This window comes from Malus sylvestris, chromosome 8 (assembly GCF_916048215.2).
Source record: "Malus sylvestris chromosome 8, drMalSylv7.2, whole genome shotgun sequence".
Taxonomy (NCBI): domain Eukaryota; kingdom Viridiplantae; phylum Streptophyta; class Magnoliopsida; order Rosales; family Rosaceae; genus Malus; species Malus sylvestris.
In genome coordinates, this window is record NC_062267.1 from 3,460,633 (window position 1) to 3,481,969 (window position 21,337).

Consider the following 21,337-nt stretch of genomic DNA (forward strand, 5'->3'; position numbering starts at 1 on the left):
TTGATAAATGTGCTCATTTTATATTGATGACACATCATTTGATTTAAAGTAAATTGTAGCAATAATACCTTAACTTTAACTCAATTAGAGCAATGGTTCCTCAACTAAAAATCCATTACCATTGGTCACTTAACTCATCAAAACGTGCAGTTATGGTATCTCAACTAAAAATCAATTACCATTGATCCCTCAACTTTAATCTAACTGGAGAAATGACCTTTCAATTTTAGCCGAATCAGAGCAAGTCTCTCAAACCTTAACCCAATTGTAGCAATGATCATTCTAATGTAACTCATTTTGACAAAATTCTAACAAAGTTGACGAAAATGACCATAACTAGACGTTTTGACGAGGTGAGGGCCCCAATTGTAGCAATGGTCATTCTAACGTAACTTATTTTGACAAAATTCTGACAAAGTTGTCGAAAATGACTATAACTACATATTTTGATGAGTTGGGGTACCAATGATAATGAATTTTTAGTTGAGGGATCATTGATCCAATTTCATTAAAGTTGAGGGACCATTGCTACAATTTATTCTATAAAATTTTGTCTACAAATTTAGTCTCTCTAGCATGACCATTTTTTTTAAGGGTAATGCTATGAAGACTAAATTTTGGAAACTAAAGGACATGAAAATTTATGATTGATTTATTAATTAAGCGTTGATAAACGTGTTCATTCCCATTGATCACACATCATTTAGTTTTCAAATTTAATATGTCTAACATTATCTTTTTTTTTTATTTCTAATTGAAGTGTTAAATCTATGATAAGTCCGTAATGCGTACTCAAACCCCCTCAGCTGTCGCGTCGTTTACACGCGCCGTCCCCCACACCTCACCCACCTTGGAGATGGCGGGGAATAACATGATCTCCCACCCCATTTAAAAACTCCGAACTCCCAAAATCCCCTCTCTCTCTCTCTCTCTCCCCTCCAACTCCCACATTTTCTAGAGAGAGAAAGAAGACCGGAGAGAGAAAATTCCAAGCTTTCTGTATGCAAGATCAAATCTTTTTGGTGGGTAGCAGAAGAGGATGTAAAACCTCCAACAAAACAGAGAAAGATAAACAAAGATTTAAATAAAAAATTGGCCATCTTAAAAGGAACCAATAATTCTCTAAGATTTTGGACCTCCAAATGCACATGGCTTCTTGGTTTTCTCTCCTCTCCCAAATATTTTTCTTGTGGTTTTCTCTTCCCTTACATGGTCTCTCTCTCTCTCTCTCTCTCTCTCTCTCTCTCTCTCTAGTTGATTCAACTTCGGTGAAAGCCTATTGACTAAACCAGTTGATAAGATAACTCCTCAGATCTACAGTGAAAGCTTTTCACCATTCTCGGACTCTGTTCTTCTTCTTCTTTCTCTGTTTCGCTGAGAAAAGGTTAGTTCTTCGTCAATGGCAGTCGTTAATTCTCTGTTTTGGCCTTAATTTCTCACTTGGGTATGTTTTATTTTTCAAATTATGCAGCTTGATCAACCCCATTGATTCATTTGGCTTTCTAATCATGTTTGACTTGTTTTTGTTGATGGATCATGGATCTCGGCTTCATTGTGCCGAAATTCAGGTTCTTGTCTTCTCTTCTATTGAAAAAAATGAGAAGTGATTTAACTTTTAAGTGAAAAAATTAATAACATAATTTGTTGATTTTGACACTATTGTTCTTAATTTAATTGTTTCTCACGATTAATTTTGAGACTTCCAGTTCTCTTGAATTTGATTTACTTTCGTTTTTTCAGCATCTCGGTTTTGACCCAAATTGGGATTCTTCTTCAGGGTCCTGGGAAAGTTATCATTTTTTTTATGTTGCAGAAAGTTAAAAATTGTGATTTACTGAAATGCGAAGAGTGAGAAAGTGGTAAAATTTTGAAGTGAATTTGATGGTTTGGGATATGGAGACCGACAACATCGACGAAATGGACATGGAAGGTCTCCCTTCCATGTGGCCTGATGACATCGGAGCTGATGCCGGAAAGCAATTCAACATAGACAAGCCGGGGCAAGATCAGGACATGTTGGAGGAGGTGACATTCATAGAGGAACCAACAATCGTTGATTTCCAGCGCCTTGTCGAGCTGACAAACTACACTGATAAGGGCTCTTCGCAACTTGCATTCCTCGTAAAACACTGGGAGTATAAGCAGGCAAATGCCGTGCGCCTTCTCAGAGAAGAACTCGACATCTTAAGCAAGCAAAGGCAGGAAGTTGAGCTCAAGAAGTTGGAGATACTGGAAGAGCATCGGTTCGAGGCAGAGAGTTATGGGGGCGACAAGCGCCCCATTTCGATTTTGGATGAAGTTTATGACATATGGCCGGAAATTGCCCCGAAGAAACATGATGTTGTTGTGCTGACCAAGAGGGTTGAGGTAGAAGCCGAGTATGATACTGTTGCGTACTGGAAGCAGAGGGCAATGCAGTTGGAGAAACTGTTGGAGGCGAGTGCCGAGAGAGAGCAGATTCTTGTGGAAAAATTGCAGGAAAGCATTCGGAGTCTCGAAAGGCAGTCATCGCCAGTTGAAGAACTTTCTCAGATTTTGAAAAGAGCAGATAATTTCTTGCATTTTGTTCTTCAGAATGCACCTGTTGTTATTGGCCACCAGGTAATCCTATGTTTAAATTTTTGTTAACGATAAAGCGAGAGTAACGAAGGATTAATGAAGGATTAGGCGAGCATAACTACGAGGCTTGGTCATCGGACTACTACAGCTTATGTTTGTTTTCGAAACGGTCTCACTCATCGCTGATTTCCATTTTCTTTTGCTTTCTGTTTTAGGATAAAGAATTGCGGTATCGATTTATCTATAATCACTTCCCAAGTTTGCAGGAGGAGGTAATTTAATTGCCACTGATGTTCTTAATCCTCACCCCTTCTTTATAATCGCGTTTTTCGCTTCTTGTTTCGCAGCATTGCTCAAGTGAAGGGGTGATACTGAACCACTTAAAGTTCATCGCTTTCGTTGTTTTTCTGCAGGACATTATAGGAAGAACAGATGTTGAAATTTTTTCTGGAGCCGGCGTTAAAGAATCTCAAGATTTCAAGAAAGAGGTCCTAGAGAAAGGCATACCTGCAAAAAGGGAGATTACATTTGAGACGCCCTTGTTCGGGTCGAAAACGTTTTTGATATATGTGGAACCTGTCTTCAGCAAGGCAGGGGAGACAATTGGTATAAACTATATGGGGATGGATGTAACTGATCAGGTATTTGCACATTTTTAGCGTCGAATTTCAAGGCTTTTCTTCTGATCACTTAACAATCGAGGTTTTTGTACACCTTCGTGCACAATTTAGGTGAGGAAAAGAGAGAAGATGGCAAAGCTTCGTGAGGAAATCGCGGTCCAGAAAGCCAAGGAAACAGAACTGAACAAAACAATTCACATCACAGAGGAGACAATGCGAGCGAAACAGATGCTAGCAACAATGTCTCACGAGATAAGATCGCCTCTTTCCGGGGTTGTTAGCATGGCTGAGATTCTCACCACCACGAAACTGGATCACGAGCAACGCCAACTTTTGGACGTCATGTTATCTTCGGGAGATTTGGTCCTTCAACTCATAAACGACATCCTTGACCTTTCCAAGGTGGAGTCAGGTCTGAAAGTTCCATCCTTTTCCTTGTCTATCATTCACGGAAACAATCAGTCTCCGAACCTCGTGTTATCTGATATTCCTCTACTCTGCTGGTGCAGGAGTAATGAGGTTGGAAGCTACGAAATTCCGGCCACGAGAGGTAGTAAGGCATGTACTACAGACTGCGGCGGCATCATTGCAGAAGATTTTGAACCTGGAAGGGCATGTATCTGAGGATGTTCCCATGGAAGTGAGGGCTTTATATTGCAGCGCCTGCATCCTCTGCATTTCTAATTTTCTAAGGACATCTAAATATTCTTGTGTTTTCATTTTCTTGTTTCGATTTCAGGTCATCGGCGATGTTTTAAGGATTCGTCAAATTCTAACCAATTTGGTCAGTAATGCGATCAAGTTCACTCATGAAGGGAAAGTTGGGATAAAACTTTACGTGGTATCGGACCCGTCATTGGAAGAGGGCGAAAGATGTCCCCAACATTCGGAAACAGTTCAATCGACGGTTTCAGAGAATGGACCGAAAGCGGAGAAACCAGCATCTCAAACTTCTTGTGATCAAGAAGGTTTCGATGGAGACCGACCGTACCAAAATCGCTCGCTTAACTACGAACCTAGAACCCCGGCCAAGAGTGAAGTTTCGATGGATGCAGCGGATCAAGAGGACGAACCTCGTTTGCCAGAAACGAAAACGGTTTGGTTACGATGCGATGTATACGACACCGGAATCGGAATACCAGGTATGCTTTTTAAGTGGTCACTTCTTCAAATGGATCGAAGAAACTAAAATTTCTAAATGTTCGTTTGAATTTTTCATGCATCAGAAAATGCTTTACCTTCTCTGTTTAAAAGATACATGCAAGTCAGTGCCGATCATGCTCGGAAATATGGAGGGACAGGATTAGGTCTAGCAATATGCAAACAATTGGTAAATACTTTTTGCCATAAATTATTTACTGTTTTTTACCCAATATTTTTTTTTTTTACTGTTTTCTTAGAGCATTTGGATGTGTTTTGGTGCAGGTCGAGCTAATGGGGGGTCAACTCACAGTATCTAGCAAAGAAAAACGTGGGTCGACATTTACATTTGTACTCCCGTACAAGGTCTCGACATCGTCGGAACAACAATCCGATGACCCCGATGATTCCGACGAAGCTTCGGATATGGCTAGTCATGATGGCGCAACTGATGAAGTAGCTGAGAGCTATTTCCAGTTCCAGCCACGGACTTTGGGTTCTCTGTTCTCTTCTAATGGATCCGCCAGGACACCAAAATTGTTACCGCATAAGATGGGGTTTACTGGTTCGCATAAACTCAATGGGCTTGCACAAAATTCATACTCGTTTCCGAACGGTAACATGAGACCGGAGGAGATAGCTTCGGTTGAAAACTCTTGCTCGGAAGGTGATTTTGCGGAGACGTTATCAGAACCAGAGAGTTCCTCGGCGAGTCACAACCGAGACCCTAGTAGTGAAAATCCAGCTAGTACAAACAAACAGGGCCGAGATGACATGGATAACCGATTCCAAGACTCTATAAGCACAGATTCAAGTCATCCTTCAGCGGAAGGAAGAGAAATAGCTGTAGAAGCACACAGAAGAGAACCTCAAGGTACATGTAAGAGGCAGGAGAAACCCGACGCAGACTCAGACAGTACTTGTAGCAGCAGTTCAAAGATACCCAAACCAACATCAAAACCTAAAATTCTTCTTGTTGAGGATAACAAGATTAACGTTATGGTGGCACAGAACATGATGAAGCGGCTAGGCCATAGCATGGATGTTGTGAACAACGGAATGGAAGCTGTGCGTGCAGTTCAACGCTGTAGATACGATCTCATCCTCATGGTACATAATTTCTACAAAACTCCAAGGGTTGTGTTCGTCTATAGAAACAAAAGAATCACACATCTTGGTATTTATGGCTGTTGTAAAATTTGCAGGATGTTCACATGCCAGTTATGGATGGCCTCCAAACTACAAGAATTATACGTTCTTACGAAGAAACTGGCAACTGGGATGCAGCTGAGAAAGCTGGAATTGAGCTTCCTCTGCCTTCATCAGAAACAACACAGAACGGTCATGGCTACACGCCTTGTGGAAAGCAAATCCCGATCATAGCGGTGCGCCTATATTTACAGTCTTATTGCTCTAACCTAAGTTTTCTCATAAGCTACTAACAGCATTATATACTAATGCCATCACATTATGATGCAGATGACAGCAAATGCATTTTCAGAGAGTGCAGAAGAATGTTTCAGAAGTGGAATGGACTCATTTGTGCCAAAGCCCGTAACATTTCAAAAATTGAAAGACCGTCTCGAACAATACCTACACGATTGATACAAGCATCTATTGTAAATCCTATGTTTGTGTACAAAGAAAATGAAAGTTTGCTTGTGCTAGGAAAGTTTTGTAATCAATGTATCATATTCTTCTCTTCAAAACATTAGTAGCATCTAAATACAAATTGCATATGCGCAACAACTCCGAAAAAGATCAGTAGTTCAAAATTAAAACCAACTGTTTTCACAATTCCAAGCCACGATAACATACAAACGCATCCAAAAACTAAATCCAAAATGGCATATTACATGATCCAGAATGATAACAGTCGCAACAGATATCCCGTAACATTCCAAAATTTAAAGTATGCCTCGAATACTACCTACCCGATTGATATAAACATCTATGATAGTTTGCTTGTGCTATGAAAGTTCCGTAATCGATGTATCAGATTCATATTTCACTCAAAATATTATCAGCATTATCGGGTTTTAAAATTGTACTTATACAACAACTCCAGAAGATCAAATTGTTCAAAATTAAAATCAACTGTTTTCACTATTCGAAGCTGAGGATAACAAAGCAACAAACACCTCTAAAATCTAGAATCCCAAATAGCATTTTACATAATCCAGAATAAAGATAACCTGGAATGGGATAATCAGATAATCCCAGCATCCAAACAGCACAACATTAACCACAAGAGCGGCGGAGGAATCACTTATCTTTGGTGGAGACGCCGTACTTCTCCTGCATCCTGGCGATCTCTTCCTCCTTCTTCTTCGTGTCGAACTTCTTGCCCATCTTGGCCTGCTGGTAGTACAGCACGATGAGGTACCGGTTCGCGACATTGAAGCCGGAGAGGTGATCCACCGCCGTTTTGGCGTCGTAGATATCCTCGTAAACAACGAAGGCGGTGCCTCTGGTGTCCTTGTTCGTCCCGATGCGAATCTGCCGTATGGCGCCGTACTTGCCGAAGATGTCGTACATTTCCTCGCTCGAGATGTTGAATGGGAGGTTGCGGACGTAGAGCACGCGGTTGACCTCCGGCGGGAGGCGGGTGTTGACCTTGCGGAGGCTGATTGTGCTCATGGTGGCGGTTGTGGGGGTGTTGGGATGGTGCGAAAGTGTGAAAAAGACGGGGACAGTTTGGGGCTTTGGGGACGGAGAGAGGTGCTTGATTTGGTACTCTCTGATTAAATTAGGGTTTCGGACTGTCAAAAAGAGGGGTAAAGAAGAAGGTGAAGCCGACTTAAAATATGTGGGCCTTAAATTGGCGAAATGGGCCGACTTAAAATATGTGGGCCTCAAATAAGTGAAATGGGCTGAAATAGAAAACCCAATTTTCCTGTGAACCTTATTTATGTTGATGGTTTTTTATCATTATTAGCTCGTTTGGATGTACTTTTAAAATTACTGATAGTTTTTTTAGTGAAAATATTTTTAAAACGAATCCTTAATAAAAATGCAAGTAAACCTGAAAAAACACTTTAAATGTTTCCTGGAAGAGACACATAATTGGTAAGTGCTTTTGGAATCCAAAAACATTTTCTCTAAAAGCACTTTCAATCATTTTAAAACCAACCCAAACCATCAGGGATCGATGTCGATTTGGTCTCCGGAGTACTTTTGGACAAAGGGTATCACGCCCTGTCGTTGACCCTAGACATAGTGTTTCAGGCTGTGATTCTTCCAGCCCTATTTAGAAACCCAAACACCAACTCACCCTCTTTTTCCCTCGAGACCAAGCTTTCTTTAAGCCCAAGAATCCACAGCCTCCGTTGACACTCCTTAAGTGCCATGTTGTGCCGTTCAAGATGGACAAAGATACCAGGGAGGCGACTTTTCGTCACGGTTCCAAGCTTGACACTCTTCTGCCTTATCATCCTCTCCTTGTTACTTCCCTGGCCACTGTCACTGAGTGGGATGTCTACAACGACGGAAGACTGATTGTTCATGGGGTTGAGGACTTCTTTGATCCGGCTTTCCAAACCCTAAGGTATCTGCAGTATGACGCAATGAATGTGAAAGATGGATCTTCACAAGGATTTCATGGGCTGAAAGGTGCGTTAGAGATTATTAGCTGGTTTCTCTTTCTAGCTGTGGTGGCTCCTTTCACCTATATGCTAATTCGTTCATTTATTTTTTATAAGAAGCCATATATGGGCGGTTTATATGCACCTTTGCATAATTAGGTTCTTGGCGTTCGAGAGGTTTACTAAAGTTGTAACAAAGTTATGTATTTATTAGAGAGAATAATTAGTATTTGCTTCTGTAAAATCCGTGGTGTTCATGTGTTATATATAATCATTTTATTTCTAACCCAATTAACAATATTTTGTATCCATATACTATTAAGTATAACCAAGGAAGAAAATATCGGTAATATCGGAAATATCGGTAGTCCGTAAACACGGAAATATCGATGGAAATATCGGGATAATATCGATATCGATAAAAATTACATGGAAACCACGGAAATTGTAAGAAAAACTTGGAAATTTTTATTGAAACTTTGCAGGATGTTTATTTAGTCAATTATCTATTAGTTTATCACAAAAAATTGGAAGGAAATGCATTGCATGATGGATTTAACATTATCAAGTTGATTATATAGCGATCTGACAAACATTGTGAGTGTAGAAAATATGTAGTAATTAATGAAAGAAGTCTAAACACACCATAATCATTTATATATAATGAATTAGTACAATATTTTACACTTTAGTACCACATAGAGTTCCTATGAGGTTCAAAATTTTCACTATCTTCATCATCTCTATGTGTAGAATGAGTGTATTGTGAAGAGTAGTTATCAAATGATAAATCCCCAAAATAGTTTTGCATGTAATTGTTAACATGCCACCCATATGGATCCGAGATTGGTTGAGGTTGTCCATAAGAAAAATCATTTGAAGATTGAGTCTGTGATTGTTTCCATGAGTCACTCGATTCCATCCCAACAGGAATGGGATATGAAGGGTAGGGAAATGGTTGGTTATGAGTATAACCATAGTTACTACTTCCCAATCCAACAGAGTCTGAAGTTCTAGATAACGAGTCATCTTCTTGACTTGACAAAATCCCCTTGCCTCTTTCTCTACGAGTATAGTCCTTCCCTATGGCACCAATTCCTGGTCCTGCCCGCCTACTGCCATGGTCATCATCCTGTGTTGCATGCGTGAAGTTTGCCTCACCAGTGAAGGGGCTCATATATCTGGGAGGTGGTGGTCCATAATAGTTTCCATATCCACCACCACTACCTCCAGCTCCACTACCTCCAACTCCACTATATCCTTCATCATTCCCACCTCCGGTGGTAGGTGAGTCTCCTGATCTTGTACTAGAGCTATCATTAGTATCAGCACGATGTTGTGGTTGTGTAGGATTGGAAGAAGGTGAAATTCCAGTGTTTCTTGGTCTTGGGCGCAAAAGTTCTTCCAAAGAGTCAGCGCTGCTAGATCCCACCTCCTTCTCTAATACTATTTCTACATTTATCCCTTCATTACGTGCTTCTTCAGCAACTCTGGGAGCTGGGTTGCCTTCATCATCATCTAAATGAAGAGGTCTAATCCATTGAAAAAGTTGGTTACCCTTCGTATCATCATCTTCACCAACAATATCAAACACATCTAGTGGGTCACCACAGTCGACATGATCTATTTCTGCTTCTTTATCTCGAATTTGAAGCTTCATGTTGTAGTAGCAATAAACTAATTTTTCCAAGCTACTATGAGCCAACTTATTTCTTTGCTTTGTGTGTATGAGTGCAAATGTGCTCCAATTTCTTTCACAAGCAGATGAGGAATTTGTTTGTGATAATACTTTTATTGCTAATTTTCTCACAGTTGGTGCATCAGTCCCATACATGATCCACCATTCAACTACAATGAAAAATAATGTTGATAAGCCTAATAACTCTAACAAATTCTATTATAAACTTATAGTGAAATATGTTTATACTCACTAGGAGACATATTTGTTCGAGCAGCAACTGATGTTGGTTCTCCAAAAGTTCTTCTTGCATCTTTAAACCATGTTAGCTGAATACAATAAATTGTGTTAGTTTAATCCAACAAAGTAATTATTATAATTTAAGTAATTGTGTACCTCATTTCCAAATTGGCCAACTGCTGGTGATGCAGGGTCTAATTTAGAGTATACATTATGTACAGCACGTATAAGGTTACCATCATCTCCACCACCGGGTCTGTATTGGTATCGGGGATTCAAATAATATGATGTTCAAAGAAACACATACTCTAATAAGAGAAATAATACTTATGCAACTAAAGAAATGAATTGCAAATTATGACATAATTTATACCTGCTGCATGCAAATCGTGGTATAATGTTTTATACCATCGGTCTTCAATTATCTTTATGACCCACCTTGCACCATGTTTTCTTTCCAATTCATCCTTCACTACACGCATCAACTCATATACTGCCCCCATAGTAGGATACACTTCTGTGTCAACGATTCGTAAAACTTTGTAAAGAGGTTCAAACACTTGACACACATGTTCTGATTGAGTCCAAAAAGCATGATCAAGCACTATACTTTCCACCATACGACCTGTATTTGAGCGGCTCAAATTGTGGTTGGCCCAATCGTCACTAGTGAATAGTTGCTTCAACCCTGCTTTCTTCTTGAGTAGACTGTCTAATGCAATATAGTTGGTGGCGAATCGAGTGGTAGCTGGACGAATAATTTCTCCTTTGCAAAATTCACGCATCTTTGCCAACAACCAACCGTGATTGTAAATATAATTTGTGATCGTTCTAGCTCTTTTGACCACAGTAGCAACATTCTCCCTCTTCCCCATTACCTCAAACATGAGATCAATACAATGTGCTGCACATGATGTCCAAAACACATTATGATGCTTCATTAACTTTTTTCCAGCTTTGACAAATGCAGAACCGTTGTCGGTCACGACTTGGACAACATTATGCTCTCCCACCTCCATGATTACATCCCTCAATAATTTGTAAATATACTTGTAATTCTTTATATGGTCTGAAGCATCAACAGACTTCAAAAAAATTGTCTTTCCCTTGGAGTATACCATGAAGTTGATGATAGACAATCTGGTCGGGCCGGTCCATCCGTCACACATGATTGTGCAACCATTAGTTTCCCACTTTGACCTCAACTTGTTAACATACTCGCCAATGTCTTTATACTCCATATCCAAATATTTGTTTCTTATCTCATAGGGAGTGGGAGGTTATACTCCAACACCGGCTTGTTGACATCCCACTACCATATTTTTGAAATGATGTGATGATGCCTTCGCAGCAGGGACATTTTCATAGATAAAGAACTTGCTAATTAGACGCCCCATTCCCTCATTCACATTTCCTCCAATGAAATAACTCCAAACACTCTTTTGACGTGCTTTGGATGACTTATATAAACTTTGGGCTATTGGTGGTGTTGGTTGTGATTCTCTAAGACTGCCTCCCCGTCTCATTTGTGCACCACCACTTGTCCCGGAACCTTGTGCTCTATTAGGAATTTTATGAAGGTGTTCTCTTTCCCATGCTGACTGTTTGGAGGCACGTAATGCTTGTTTCAAACTGCATCGTTCTTCAGGTCCCATGTCATCATCACATTCGTCCTCATCATCATCCTCATCACTGTCAAGCTCTTGGCCATAGACTTCTCCCCGTAGCCCAGCTCGAATATTTTCCATTCCCTGTGTTATCTTTTCCTTCTGCTGTTTTTTATTTTTTAATAATGTGCTGATGAATGCCTTCACTTCTGGGGGGACATTATCGCATCGTTGGACATTTTTTGCTGGATCTAATCCACTAAGATGGTACTTAAGTCGTGTCACTCGCCACTCTTCATTACCCGACCACAATATTTGCAAAATGTGCCATGTTTGTTTCCGTCTATTGGGTATCCATGTTCCCAAGCTGGATCACGTTTAGTAGCTCCACTGGACATCGTAAATGTACCTACAGTTATTTTTCATGAAAATTAGACAAATATTTTTTGGCCAAAAAATATAGTAGTGATGACGGTTATATAAGAGAACCTAAATAATAAAGTTATTCTACAGAAGAATTAAATATGAAGTAAAGAAAATGATTGTAACAATTTAAGTAATTAAAAAAATAATATGAAATAATAAAACCTAATATTAATGAATAATAATCCAATTTGATAAAAAAATAATCCTAATATAAATGATGAATAATATTCCTTTTTGATAATAATCCTAATATAAATAATCCTACTATAAATGATGATAATTATGTTTCATGAAAATAATCCTAATATAAAACATAGTGATGAATAATATTTCTTTTGATAATAATCCAATTTAATAATAATCCACTTAATAATAATCCAATTTAATGAATAATCCAATTTGATAATAAAAAAAACCCTAATATTAATGAATAAAAAGCCAGACACCAAGTAAGACAATTTTGGAGGAAGTTTGAGAATACCCATCTGTTTTTTTTTTTTTGCCTAAGTTTTGGACCTTTTGGTTCAATCCAACCCAACCCAAGTGTGGTTGTGTTTGAGATTTGGGCTTAAGGTCTAAGTTCAACAAACTCAAGTTTGGAGACTACATTGAGTGGGCTTTAATGAATAGTCCAATTTGATAATAACCCAATTTAATGAATAATCCAATTTAATGAATAATAATCCAATTTGATAATAATCTAATTTAATGAATAATAATCCAATTTGATAATAAAAAAACCTAATATTAATGAATAATAATCCTATTTGATAATAAAACCTAATATTAATAAAATAATAAATAACATTAAACATATTAAAATTATCCTAGGGAATAATTATACAACATTACTTAATTACTTAAAAAAATTAACATGTAATTGTTAACATTACTTAACTACTTACAAAAATTAACATGCAAGTATTAATTACTTAAAAAATTAACATACGAGTCCACACAAATTTATTTGTTGTTGTATAAATTACAATAATATAAATATAAGTTTGTAAACTTACTTTAAATATGGAACCCTTTGTGTTCAAGCTTTGGAATGGATCTAGAATGACTTTGAAAATGGTAAGGGAAATAAAATAATAAATAACATTAAACATATTAAAATTATCCTAGGGAATAATTATACAACATTACTTAATTACTTAAAAAAAATTAACATGTAATTGTTAACATTACTTAATTACTTACAAAAACTAACATGCAAGTATTAATTACTTAAAAAAATTAACATGTAATTGTTAACATTACTTAATTACTTACAAAAACTAACATGCAAGTATTAATTACTTAAAAAAATTAACATGTAATTGTTAACAATACTTAATTACTTACAAAAACTAACATGCAAGTATTAATTACAAAACAAATTAACATGTGATTGTTAACATTACTTAATTACTAACAAAAACTAACATGCAAGTATTAATTACTTAAAAAAATTAACATGTAATTGTTAACATTACTTAATTACTTACAAAAACTAACATGCAAGTATTAATTACTTAAAAAAAATTAACATGTAATTGTTAACATTACTTAATTACTTACAAAAACTAACATGCAAGTATTAATTACTTAAAAAAATTAACATGTAATTGTTAACATTACTTAATTACTTACAAAAACTAACATGCAAGTATTAATTACTTAAAAAAATTAACATACGAGTTCACACAAATTTTGTTGTTGTTGTATAAATTATAAGAATATAAATATAAGTTTGTAAACTTACTTTAAATATGGAACCCTTTGTGTTCAAGCTCTGGATCTGGAATGACTTTGAAAGGGGTAAGGGAAATAAAATAATCGAAAAGGCTCCTCTGATACTCCACCTCTTGAAATTTTATCACAATGGCAGCTTTGAAAGAATATCACAATGGCTCTGATACTCCACCTTTTAAAACAATATCGGCACACGGTTTTGAATGAAACCGCCATCAATGGTCTGAAAAGAATACAAAATATAATTGTAAAAGTGATCTGAAATTGTCTAAATAATTGTGAACTTGTTGGGAATACTGAGTGAGTCATGTGTCTTCCTGACAGGAGGAACCCCCACACACACACACACAAATGACACAACGCACGCAACCACACACGCAGCACGTACACAAACTTCACACGCAGACACGACCTCACTCTGATTCTCTCTTGATCCTTCTCGATCCCTCTTCTCCCTTCTCCCAAACACACACACACACGCAGAGATCTCCGATCTCTCTTCTCCCTTCTCCCAAACACACACATACACACAGAGATCTCCGATCTCTCTTCTCCCAAACACACACACACACACAGATCTCTCGATCTCTCTTCTCCATTCTCCGATCTCTCTTCTCCCTTCTCCCACGCATACACACACACACACACAGATCTCCGATCTCTCTTATCCCTTCTCCCACGCGCGCGCGCGCACACACACACACACACACACACACAGATCTCCGATCTCTCTTCTCCCTTCTCCCACGCATACACACACACACAGAGATCTCTCGATCTCTCTTCTCCCTTCCCCTACATACACACCACGGCCTTCTGCTCTTCAGTCCGACAATCTCGAATCCCTCTCGATATCTGGGTGTCGCCGCCGTTGATCGTGGCTCTGGCGAAGTCGGAGTTGGCTCAGTCATCTGTGGCGGTGCGCCGCTGAGCAAGGAGTTGGCTCAGTCATCTGGTTCGTCTTTGACTTGAAGAAAACAAACTTTCAGGTGAGATTCCATTGAAACCCTAAACCCTAAACCGACATCACATATGTTGAATCGTTTATTACCTCTTGCATGCGTGAAATCTGAAGTTTATATGTGAAATTGATGTTAAAAATCGTGTTTTTGCAAGGTTTTTGGGACGAAATCGGCTAGGGAATAGGCACACCATCTCCGGCGTTCTTCTCCGACGTTCGGCTCGGAGTCCGATTGCACCAAACTCAAAAAAATTTCGCGATATTTGGACGAAAACCATTCGGATACCACTTAAAATATCCATCCCCTGAAAAACCGATAATATCGGCGATATTTTGTCGATATTATCGGCATTTTCTTCCATGAGTATAACTATAAGGTGCTACATCTACAACATCTACAATTAGTACTGTTGATGCACAAAACCGGAGGTCTTGGAACAACGTAAACCCGACCGTGAATCTGCAAGAAATATAAAGAACACAAGATGTATCGTGGTTTACCCCAATGTTTGGCTACGTCCACACTGATATTGTATTTCTCTGTTTGTGAAAGGATTGTGAGGGTGATAGCTTTGTATGTGAGGATGAAGGCTTCTCTTAGGGGATGTGAGGCCTCTCCCATTGTGAGGGTGATGAGTCCTTTTTATAGAATAAAGGCTCCTCACTTATTACATATTTTCCCCTTCATTTATTACATAATTACATTTGAATCCCCCTGAGTATTTATACGAGGTCTAAATACGAAGGTCCTAAGTATGGTACAAACAGTAGTCCCCCAAATCTTCAGTCAAGAGAGTCTTTTGGCTGGAGACTTGAAATTCAGTCCATGTGTGGGCCGAAGTAACTAGATGTCGTCTTGAACTGATACTCGATATGAGGCGGTGCCCAATCTGAAATGATGCTCAACTAGAGTAGCACATGTTGCGAGGCTGCTTTGCTTGTGGCTTATATTGCCTTGGTTGGCTTGGCTTGTGGCGTTGAAGGTGAGGGAGTCCCTTATATAGAATAAGGTTTCGCTCCTCAATACATAAATGATGGGTTAGAGTTGATGTTCGCGACGAGGCAGTTGCTTAGTAGGCGACGATGCTCTCTAATGATGGTGAGGGAGTCCCTTTTATAGAATAAGGGCTCGCTCCTCAATACATAAGTGATGGGTTATGAGTGATGCTCGCGGCGAGGCGGTTGCTCAGCTGGCGGCGATGCTCTTTAATGAAGGTGAGGGAGTCCCTTTTATAAAATAAGGGCTCGCTTCTCAGTACATGAATAATGGGTGCTCTCTAATGAAAGTGAGGGATTCCCTTTTATAGAATAAGGGCTTACTCCTCAATACATAAATAATGGGTTAAATCCTCCAAGTATTTTTCATGAGGCCCAATTGTGGAAGCCCAATGTATGGTACATAGTGTAGTCCCTCAAGTCTTCAGTAAATAGAGTATGTTGGCTGGAGACTTCAAATTGAATTCATGTATGGGCCGAAGTGACGGTTGTTTGGAGGCGGTATTTGTATACCCTGCACTGAAGCTTTGTAGGTGAAGCTTTGCAAGTGAAGCTTTGAAGCTGGAGCTTTTGTAAATGAAGCTTTTGAAGCTGGAGCTCTGTAAATGAAGTTTTCGAAGCTGATTGACATGAGTGATACTCATGAATGTTTATGTTGATTGACATGAGTGATGCTTATGGATGTTGACATGAGTGATGCTCATGAATGTTGACATGAGTGATGGTCATGAATGTTGACATGAATGATGGTCATGAATGTTTATGTATGATTGACATGAGTGATGCTCATGTATAATTTTGGAGTACTGGACGTACTTTTGATCACCTGGTTGGTGATAATAGCGGCAGGCTGCCGAATAATTTTGGAGTACTGGGCGTACTTTTGATCACCTGGTTGGTGATAATAGCAGCAGGGTGCCAAATAATTTTGGAGTACTGGGCGTACTTTTGGTCACCTAGTTGGTGATAATAGCGGCATGGTGCCGAATAAATTTGGAATACTGGACGTACTTTTGATCACCTGGTTGGTGATAATAGCGGCAGGGTGCCGAATAAATTTGGAGCCATAGGGCTTGGCTTTTTTGGGCATATGGACCTTCGCCATCCACATAACATTCCAGCCCATTATTTTGGGCTTGCCGTTTTTTTTAATTACCTTCTGATGGGGTTATACAGATGTCTCCTAAAAATAAGATAAATAAATTACATCATTCAAAACAAAGGTTTCAACAGTTGCATATCGTTAATGCGTACTGGGTTGTTGCAGATCTTTTTCCATGTGCGTATTCCAGTGGCTTCTTCAGAAAAATGGGAACATGCATGATGAAAGTTTTCTTTTTCAAAAGTTGATGGCATATTCTGATGGCTTGCCTTTACCGCACTCATTTTTTCCGGGAAGTTCATCCACAAACATGTGCAGCCTGGTCATGATTTCTTTTTATCCTCCTCATTTTTCTTTTTCTATTCTTTTTCTCCCTTTTTCTTTTTCTAACATTATGATTGATTCCAACCCAGAGGCTTGCCAGGCGAAGTGAGCACAATCATGACCGAAAGCAGCCACTGAATGACACTGTTTTGTCTCTGCACATTTTTCTTTTCATTTCTTCCCTTTTTTTTTCTGAAATATTCTCTCAACAACTAGTACAGCCCACGTTTAGCCCATCCTCAATTTTCTTTTTCTATTATTTTTCCACTGCACCTTTCTTCTACAGCTGTTAGCCATGACTGACAATTGTAGGTTACAACATGGATGAGCGGCTTGGAGGTCAGGGATGCCAGCTGTTTGAGCTACTGCGATTTGGAGTGGCCTGTTCTCGATCTGAGTTGGTGGAATCCATTGATTCACATTCTTTATCCAAAGGCGGAGGGGCAGGCAATGAATTGTTGCTTTGAGCGTGAACTCAATTCCCAATTAGTTATACGAAATTGAAACCTTGCCTTTGATATTCACATTTTGGTGCCATATTCGATGGCCTGCTCGGTGTGGAAAGTGCTGTTCTTTCCGGTGATGCCTTGGCATATGACGCTAGTTTTTTTGTCGACGAAGACAGCGTGGGGGGGGGGGGGGGGGTGGGGGTGGAGCCGGGGAGTAATGACGGCGCTGAAGTAAAGATGTTGAAGGAGATGGTTTGCGCGATGCGATCGAACCGATCAGTTTGGCTACGGTTTGGCGACCCATCACACCGTCGTGATTCGCTCGCTCTCTGTTGGCTGGTGGGGGTTGATAGTGTGTGCTTCAATTCAAGGTTTCTCCTCGTTAGATGATTAAAACAGTGTTTAGTCTCAGATTTTTCTTTCTTCTGCTGTGCCCCTGAGGCTCTAACCACCGTGATACTGACAGTAGATTCACTTTCATTGACATTAAAGACGGTCGTGTCTTTAGATTCATTCGAAGACGGAGCTGAAAAAAACCAATTTTCCAGTTTCTTGTGGAAACCCATCTTCCCGTGCATTAGATTGGACGAAAAAGCTTAGGAACGGAGAAAGGAGATGACAAAATTAAGAGAAAGCCGAGCAGAAGGAGCTTGGCTTTGAGGGAGTTCATCGCCGCCATTGGAGCTTCACACAAGTTGGTCAGCTAAGCTTGGAGACTTTTATGCTTTTAGTCGCTATTGTTTCAGTTTCGCCATTGCAGTGCACGAGAGATTCTAATATGCGGTGGGTTTGGATCTGCGATTTGGAGGATTTGGAATCGAGTTTTTGAGGAATATGGCAGTGGTGGCTCTGGTTACTACGGAGCTATGACGGAGCAAATTTTCTTGGATTTTCTCTTGCATTTCTAACTGGAAATCGGCGTTGCGGAGGAGAAAGCAGAGAGATTCAAATCCTTCTTGTTGCTGATGAAGGATGTGGACGGCGGAGCAGCAGTGGAGCAAGCCATTGGTGTCAGAATGCGAGTTTATGTGGCATAACTCTGATGTCACTGAAGAAGAAGAAGAAGAAAGTGACGAAGAGGAATAAGTGGAAGAATGGTGTTTTGGTTTTGCTACTTGTGAGCTTCTGCTTTCTTGTGAGGAATAAGTGGAAGAATGGTGTTTTGGTTTTGTTACTTGTGAGCTTCTGTTTAGAATTGAGAGGGTTTTAATGGCGTCTTTTGTTTGCCTGCCGTAGCTAGAGAGAGAGAGAGCTATGTGTCTGTGTCTCTGTGTGGATTTTGCAGATTCACCGTGGAGTGTGGTGAGGTTTTCATGGTGGTGAGATGAAAAATTGAGAGAGAACCGACATAGCTTTTTGTGTCGGTTCCCACAGACGGCGCCAAATGTTGATGCACAAAACCAGAGGTCTTGGAACAACATAAACCCGACCGTGAATCTGCAAGAAATGTAAAGAACACAAGATGTATCGTGGTTCACCCCAATGTTTGGGCTACGTTCACACTGATATTGTATTTCTCTGTTTGTGAGAGGATTGTGAGGGTGAAAGCTTTGTATGTGAGGATGAAGGCTTCTCTTAGGGGATGTGAGGCCTCTCCCATTGTGAGGGTGAGGAGTCCCTTTTATAGAATAAGGGCTCCTCACTTATTACATATTTTCCCCTTCATTTATTACATAATTATATTTGAGTCCCCCGAGTATTTATACGAGGTCTAAATACGGAGGCCCTAAGTATGGTACAAACAAGTACATGACTATGTGAAACTATGAAACTGTATCAATTGCTTTCTTGGGCAATGATGAGTCGATATTATACTATATATTTTATTCTTTTCTTAGTTATAATTAATTGGTGCTTTTGCTTAAATTTTGATACTTTGATTCATATTCTTAACGTATGACATGCGACTCCTTCTTGAGCAAAAAATAATCAAACGTACGGATAATTTTGGAGTGATTCTAATTAGAAGATGTTTGCGAGTCTTTCAACTTGTTCGTGTCAAAGTTTCACATTTTTCTGTCAAGCGGTTAATTTATGGTGATGAAATAAAGGACCAGCGTGCGAAGTTGTCAAAGTAACGTTTTGGGCTTTTTGGCATCCAAGATGGTGTCTTTTGCTATTGGGTTCTTCTTGGAACTTGGAGAGGACATTCGAAGCTTTAATTCAAGTAGTTTTGGACCTGATTTGAAGCCCTGAAGATCCATAAACGTGGCTGTTTAGTGGCTGGACAGATTTCCCATTATTGATTAGGATTATGTTTCCTAGTTTCTCTTAATTTATTATGTTTTCTAGTTTTAAGAAGACCTTTTATAGGAATAATTTTATTTTATAGTAATATAAATAAGGCTTATTAGCCATTAGCGTTCTCTACGCACTACTTTGGAGAATTTGGCTTAGAGAGCTTTTGACGATTCAAGTTTATTTACAAGGTGTTTTCTACCCATGTTCTTAATAATATTTTTCTTTATGATTGTGTGTAACTAATCTCTTTTGCTAGGGTGATGCCATGAGCCTTATCAAGAATATGTAGTTTCTTTTCAATTTACTTGTGATAAGCATGCATGTTTTGAATTATTAATTACTGTGTTGAAAATGTCTAATTGTCTTGATGCTTGATCACCATTAAGATATTTAAAAAAGTAATTTGATGCAATTTTGATCAGATGATTGTCCTGGAAATTGACGAAGGCTTCTTGTGGTTAATAATTGTAATTTCACTTAGGATGACTACCACGTCTTACAGGTTGCATGATTTTTGAACGGGTTTTCAGAAAGATTAATGAATCTTGTATGTTTATATTTGACCTGAATATCACAGACATATTGCATGTTTGATATACGTTCTTGACATGCCTCGATCCCGATGTCCGAAGGACAACAGGATGACCACGTGCTGGCCGACACCCGAGGGTGACGCAAGCCATTTAATGAATGAATATGCCGAGAACATGTGAAACATGCATATAAATTTCACACATAACTACGCAATGTAATATTCAAATACAAACTTAACAAAATAATATAATAATATTCAGTCGTCAATAAAATGATAGTGATAATGCATGACATGTTCAGAGCATACATCTAATTAGGAATACAAGCGGAAGGTGCTATTACAAGTGATGTTAAGCAGAGAGGATGACATGATATCACTGGTAGGGGAATGCCTCGTAACTCGGATCGTATGCCTTGTTCCTATGTCCTGAGGAGGTGCAAAACAAACATGAGTGGATCAAGTTGATATATATGTAATATGGAAATAGTTATTCAACAACATACTAACCCCCAAAGTTTATGAAAATTAATAGCATAATATGTGATAGGTTTTCCGAAAACCCTAGCATGCCATAAAACCTTTTGTAAAACACATATCGTATATAGTGTGCTAGCTAGTGGTATCAAGTCACCCGAAGGCTCTCCATCACTCTCTCGTAGGTAGGACATACACCCGTAGGCAGAACATATGCCTGTAGGTAGGACTGTCACGCGCCCGTAGGCAGGACTGTCACGAGCCCGTAGGCAGAGGCTTGGCAATTCCTGACACGACCCGATAACCCAACACGACACGCCACGAAATTAACAGGTGTTCAGGTCGACACAATAACAAATCGGGTCGTTATCGGGTAACCCAATAAGCACTTGTTAAGATAACGGGTTGATTCGGGTATACACGTGGGTAACACGATACACGATAAGCAGAATATTAATTTTATAATTTTATAACCCTAAAAAAATACTATAATAATTATACCCCCAAAATATTAACTATAATAATTATATATATATATATATTAAATTTTAAATTAAATTTTATAAAAACTATAATAATTATTAATTAATATGCATCCATTGATTCCATAATTCTATTCCATTCCTGCAACGCCCTTTGAAGAAAAAGGGAGGGAAAATGAAAA

At 39.0% G+C, this 21,337-nt stretch overlaps 2 protein-coding genes and 1 long non-coding RNA gene across 3 annotated transcripts; 1 reads left to right on the forward strand and 2 right to left on the reverse strand.

Moving 5' to 3' along the window:
- Window positions 1-918: 918 nt before the first annotated feature.
- On the forward strand, window positions 919-6,028 carry LOC126631091 (histidine kinase 5-like). The gene is made up of 12 exons (XM_050301255.1): window positions 919-1,384; window positions 1,472-1,568; window positions 1,741-2,601; window positions 2,775-2,831; window positions 2,973-3,200; window positions 3,291-3,591; window positions 3,689-3,819; window positions 3,919-4,321; window positions 4,406-4,509; window positions 4,605-5,429; window positions 5,525-5,704; window positions 5,799-6,028. Exons 3-12 carry the CDS (start codon window positions 1,882-1,884, stop codon window positions 5,922-5,924), a joined length of 3,075 nt encoding a protein of 1,024 aa, XP_050157212.1. The 5' UTR covers window positions 919-1,384; window positions 1,472-1,568; window positions 1,741-1,881; the 3' UTR covers window positions 5,925-6,028.
- Window positions 6,029-6,325: 297 nt separating this feature from the next.
- On the reverse strand, window positions 6,326-7,094 carry LOC126631097 (splicing factor 3B subunit 6-like protein). Its single transcript, XM_050301261.1, has one exon. The coding sequence runs from the start codon at window positions 6,957-6,959 to the stop codon at window positions 6,585-6,587; it is 375 nt and encodes a 124-aa protein (XP_050157218.1). The 5' UTR covers window positions 6,960-7,094; the 3' UTR covers window positions 6,326-6,584.
- A 2,588-nt stretch (window positions 7,095-9,682) lies between these two features.
- On the reverse strand, window positions 9,683-10,495 carry LOC126631103 (uncharacterized). Its single transcript, XR_007626237.1, has 3 exons — window positions 9,978-10,495; window positions 9,835-9,910; window positions 9,683-9,751 (listed from the first exon to the last, which is right to left on the reverse strand). It is a non-coding gene; the product is annotated as an uncharacterized LOC126631103 (long non-coding RNA).
- Window positions 10,496-21,337: the final 10,842 nt, after the last annotated feature.

Coding starts and splice junctions, on each gene's coding strand:
- LOC126631097 (XM_050301261.1), bottom strand. CDS start 6,959: ATGAGCACAATCAGCCTCCGCAAGGTCAACACCCGCCTCCCGCCGGAG.
- LOC126631091 (XM_050301255.1), top strand. CDS start 1,882: ATGGTTTGGGATATGGAGACCGACAACATCGACGAAATGGACATGGAA. Junction 2,832..2,972: donor TCCCAAGTTTGCAGGAGGAG/GTAATTTAATTG, acceptor GTTTTTCTGCAG/GACATTATAGGAAGAACAGA. Junction 4,322..4,405: donor CACCGGAATCGGAATACCAG/GTATGCTTTTTA, acceptor TTCATGCATCAG/AAAATGCTTTACCTTCTCTG.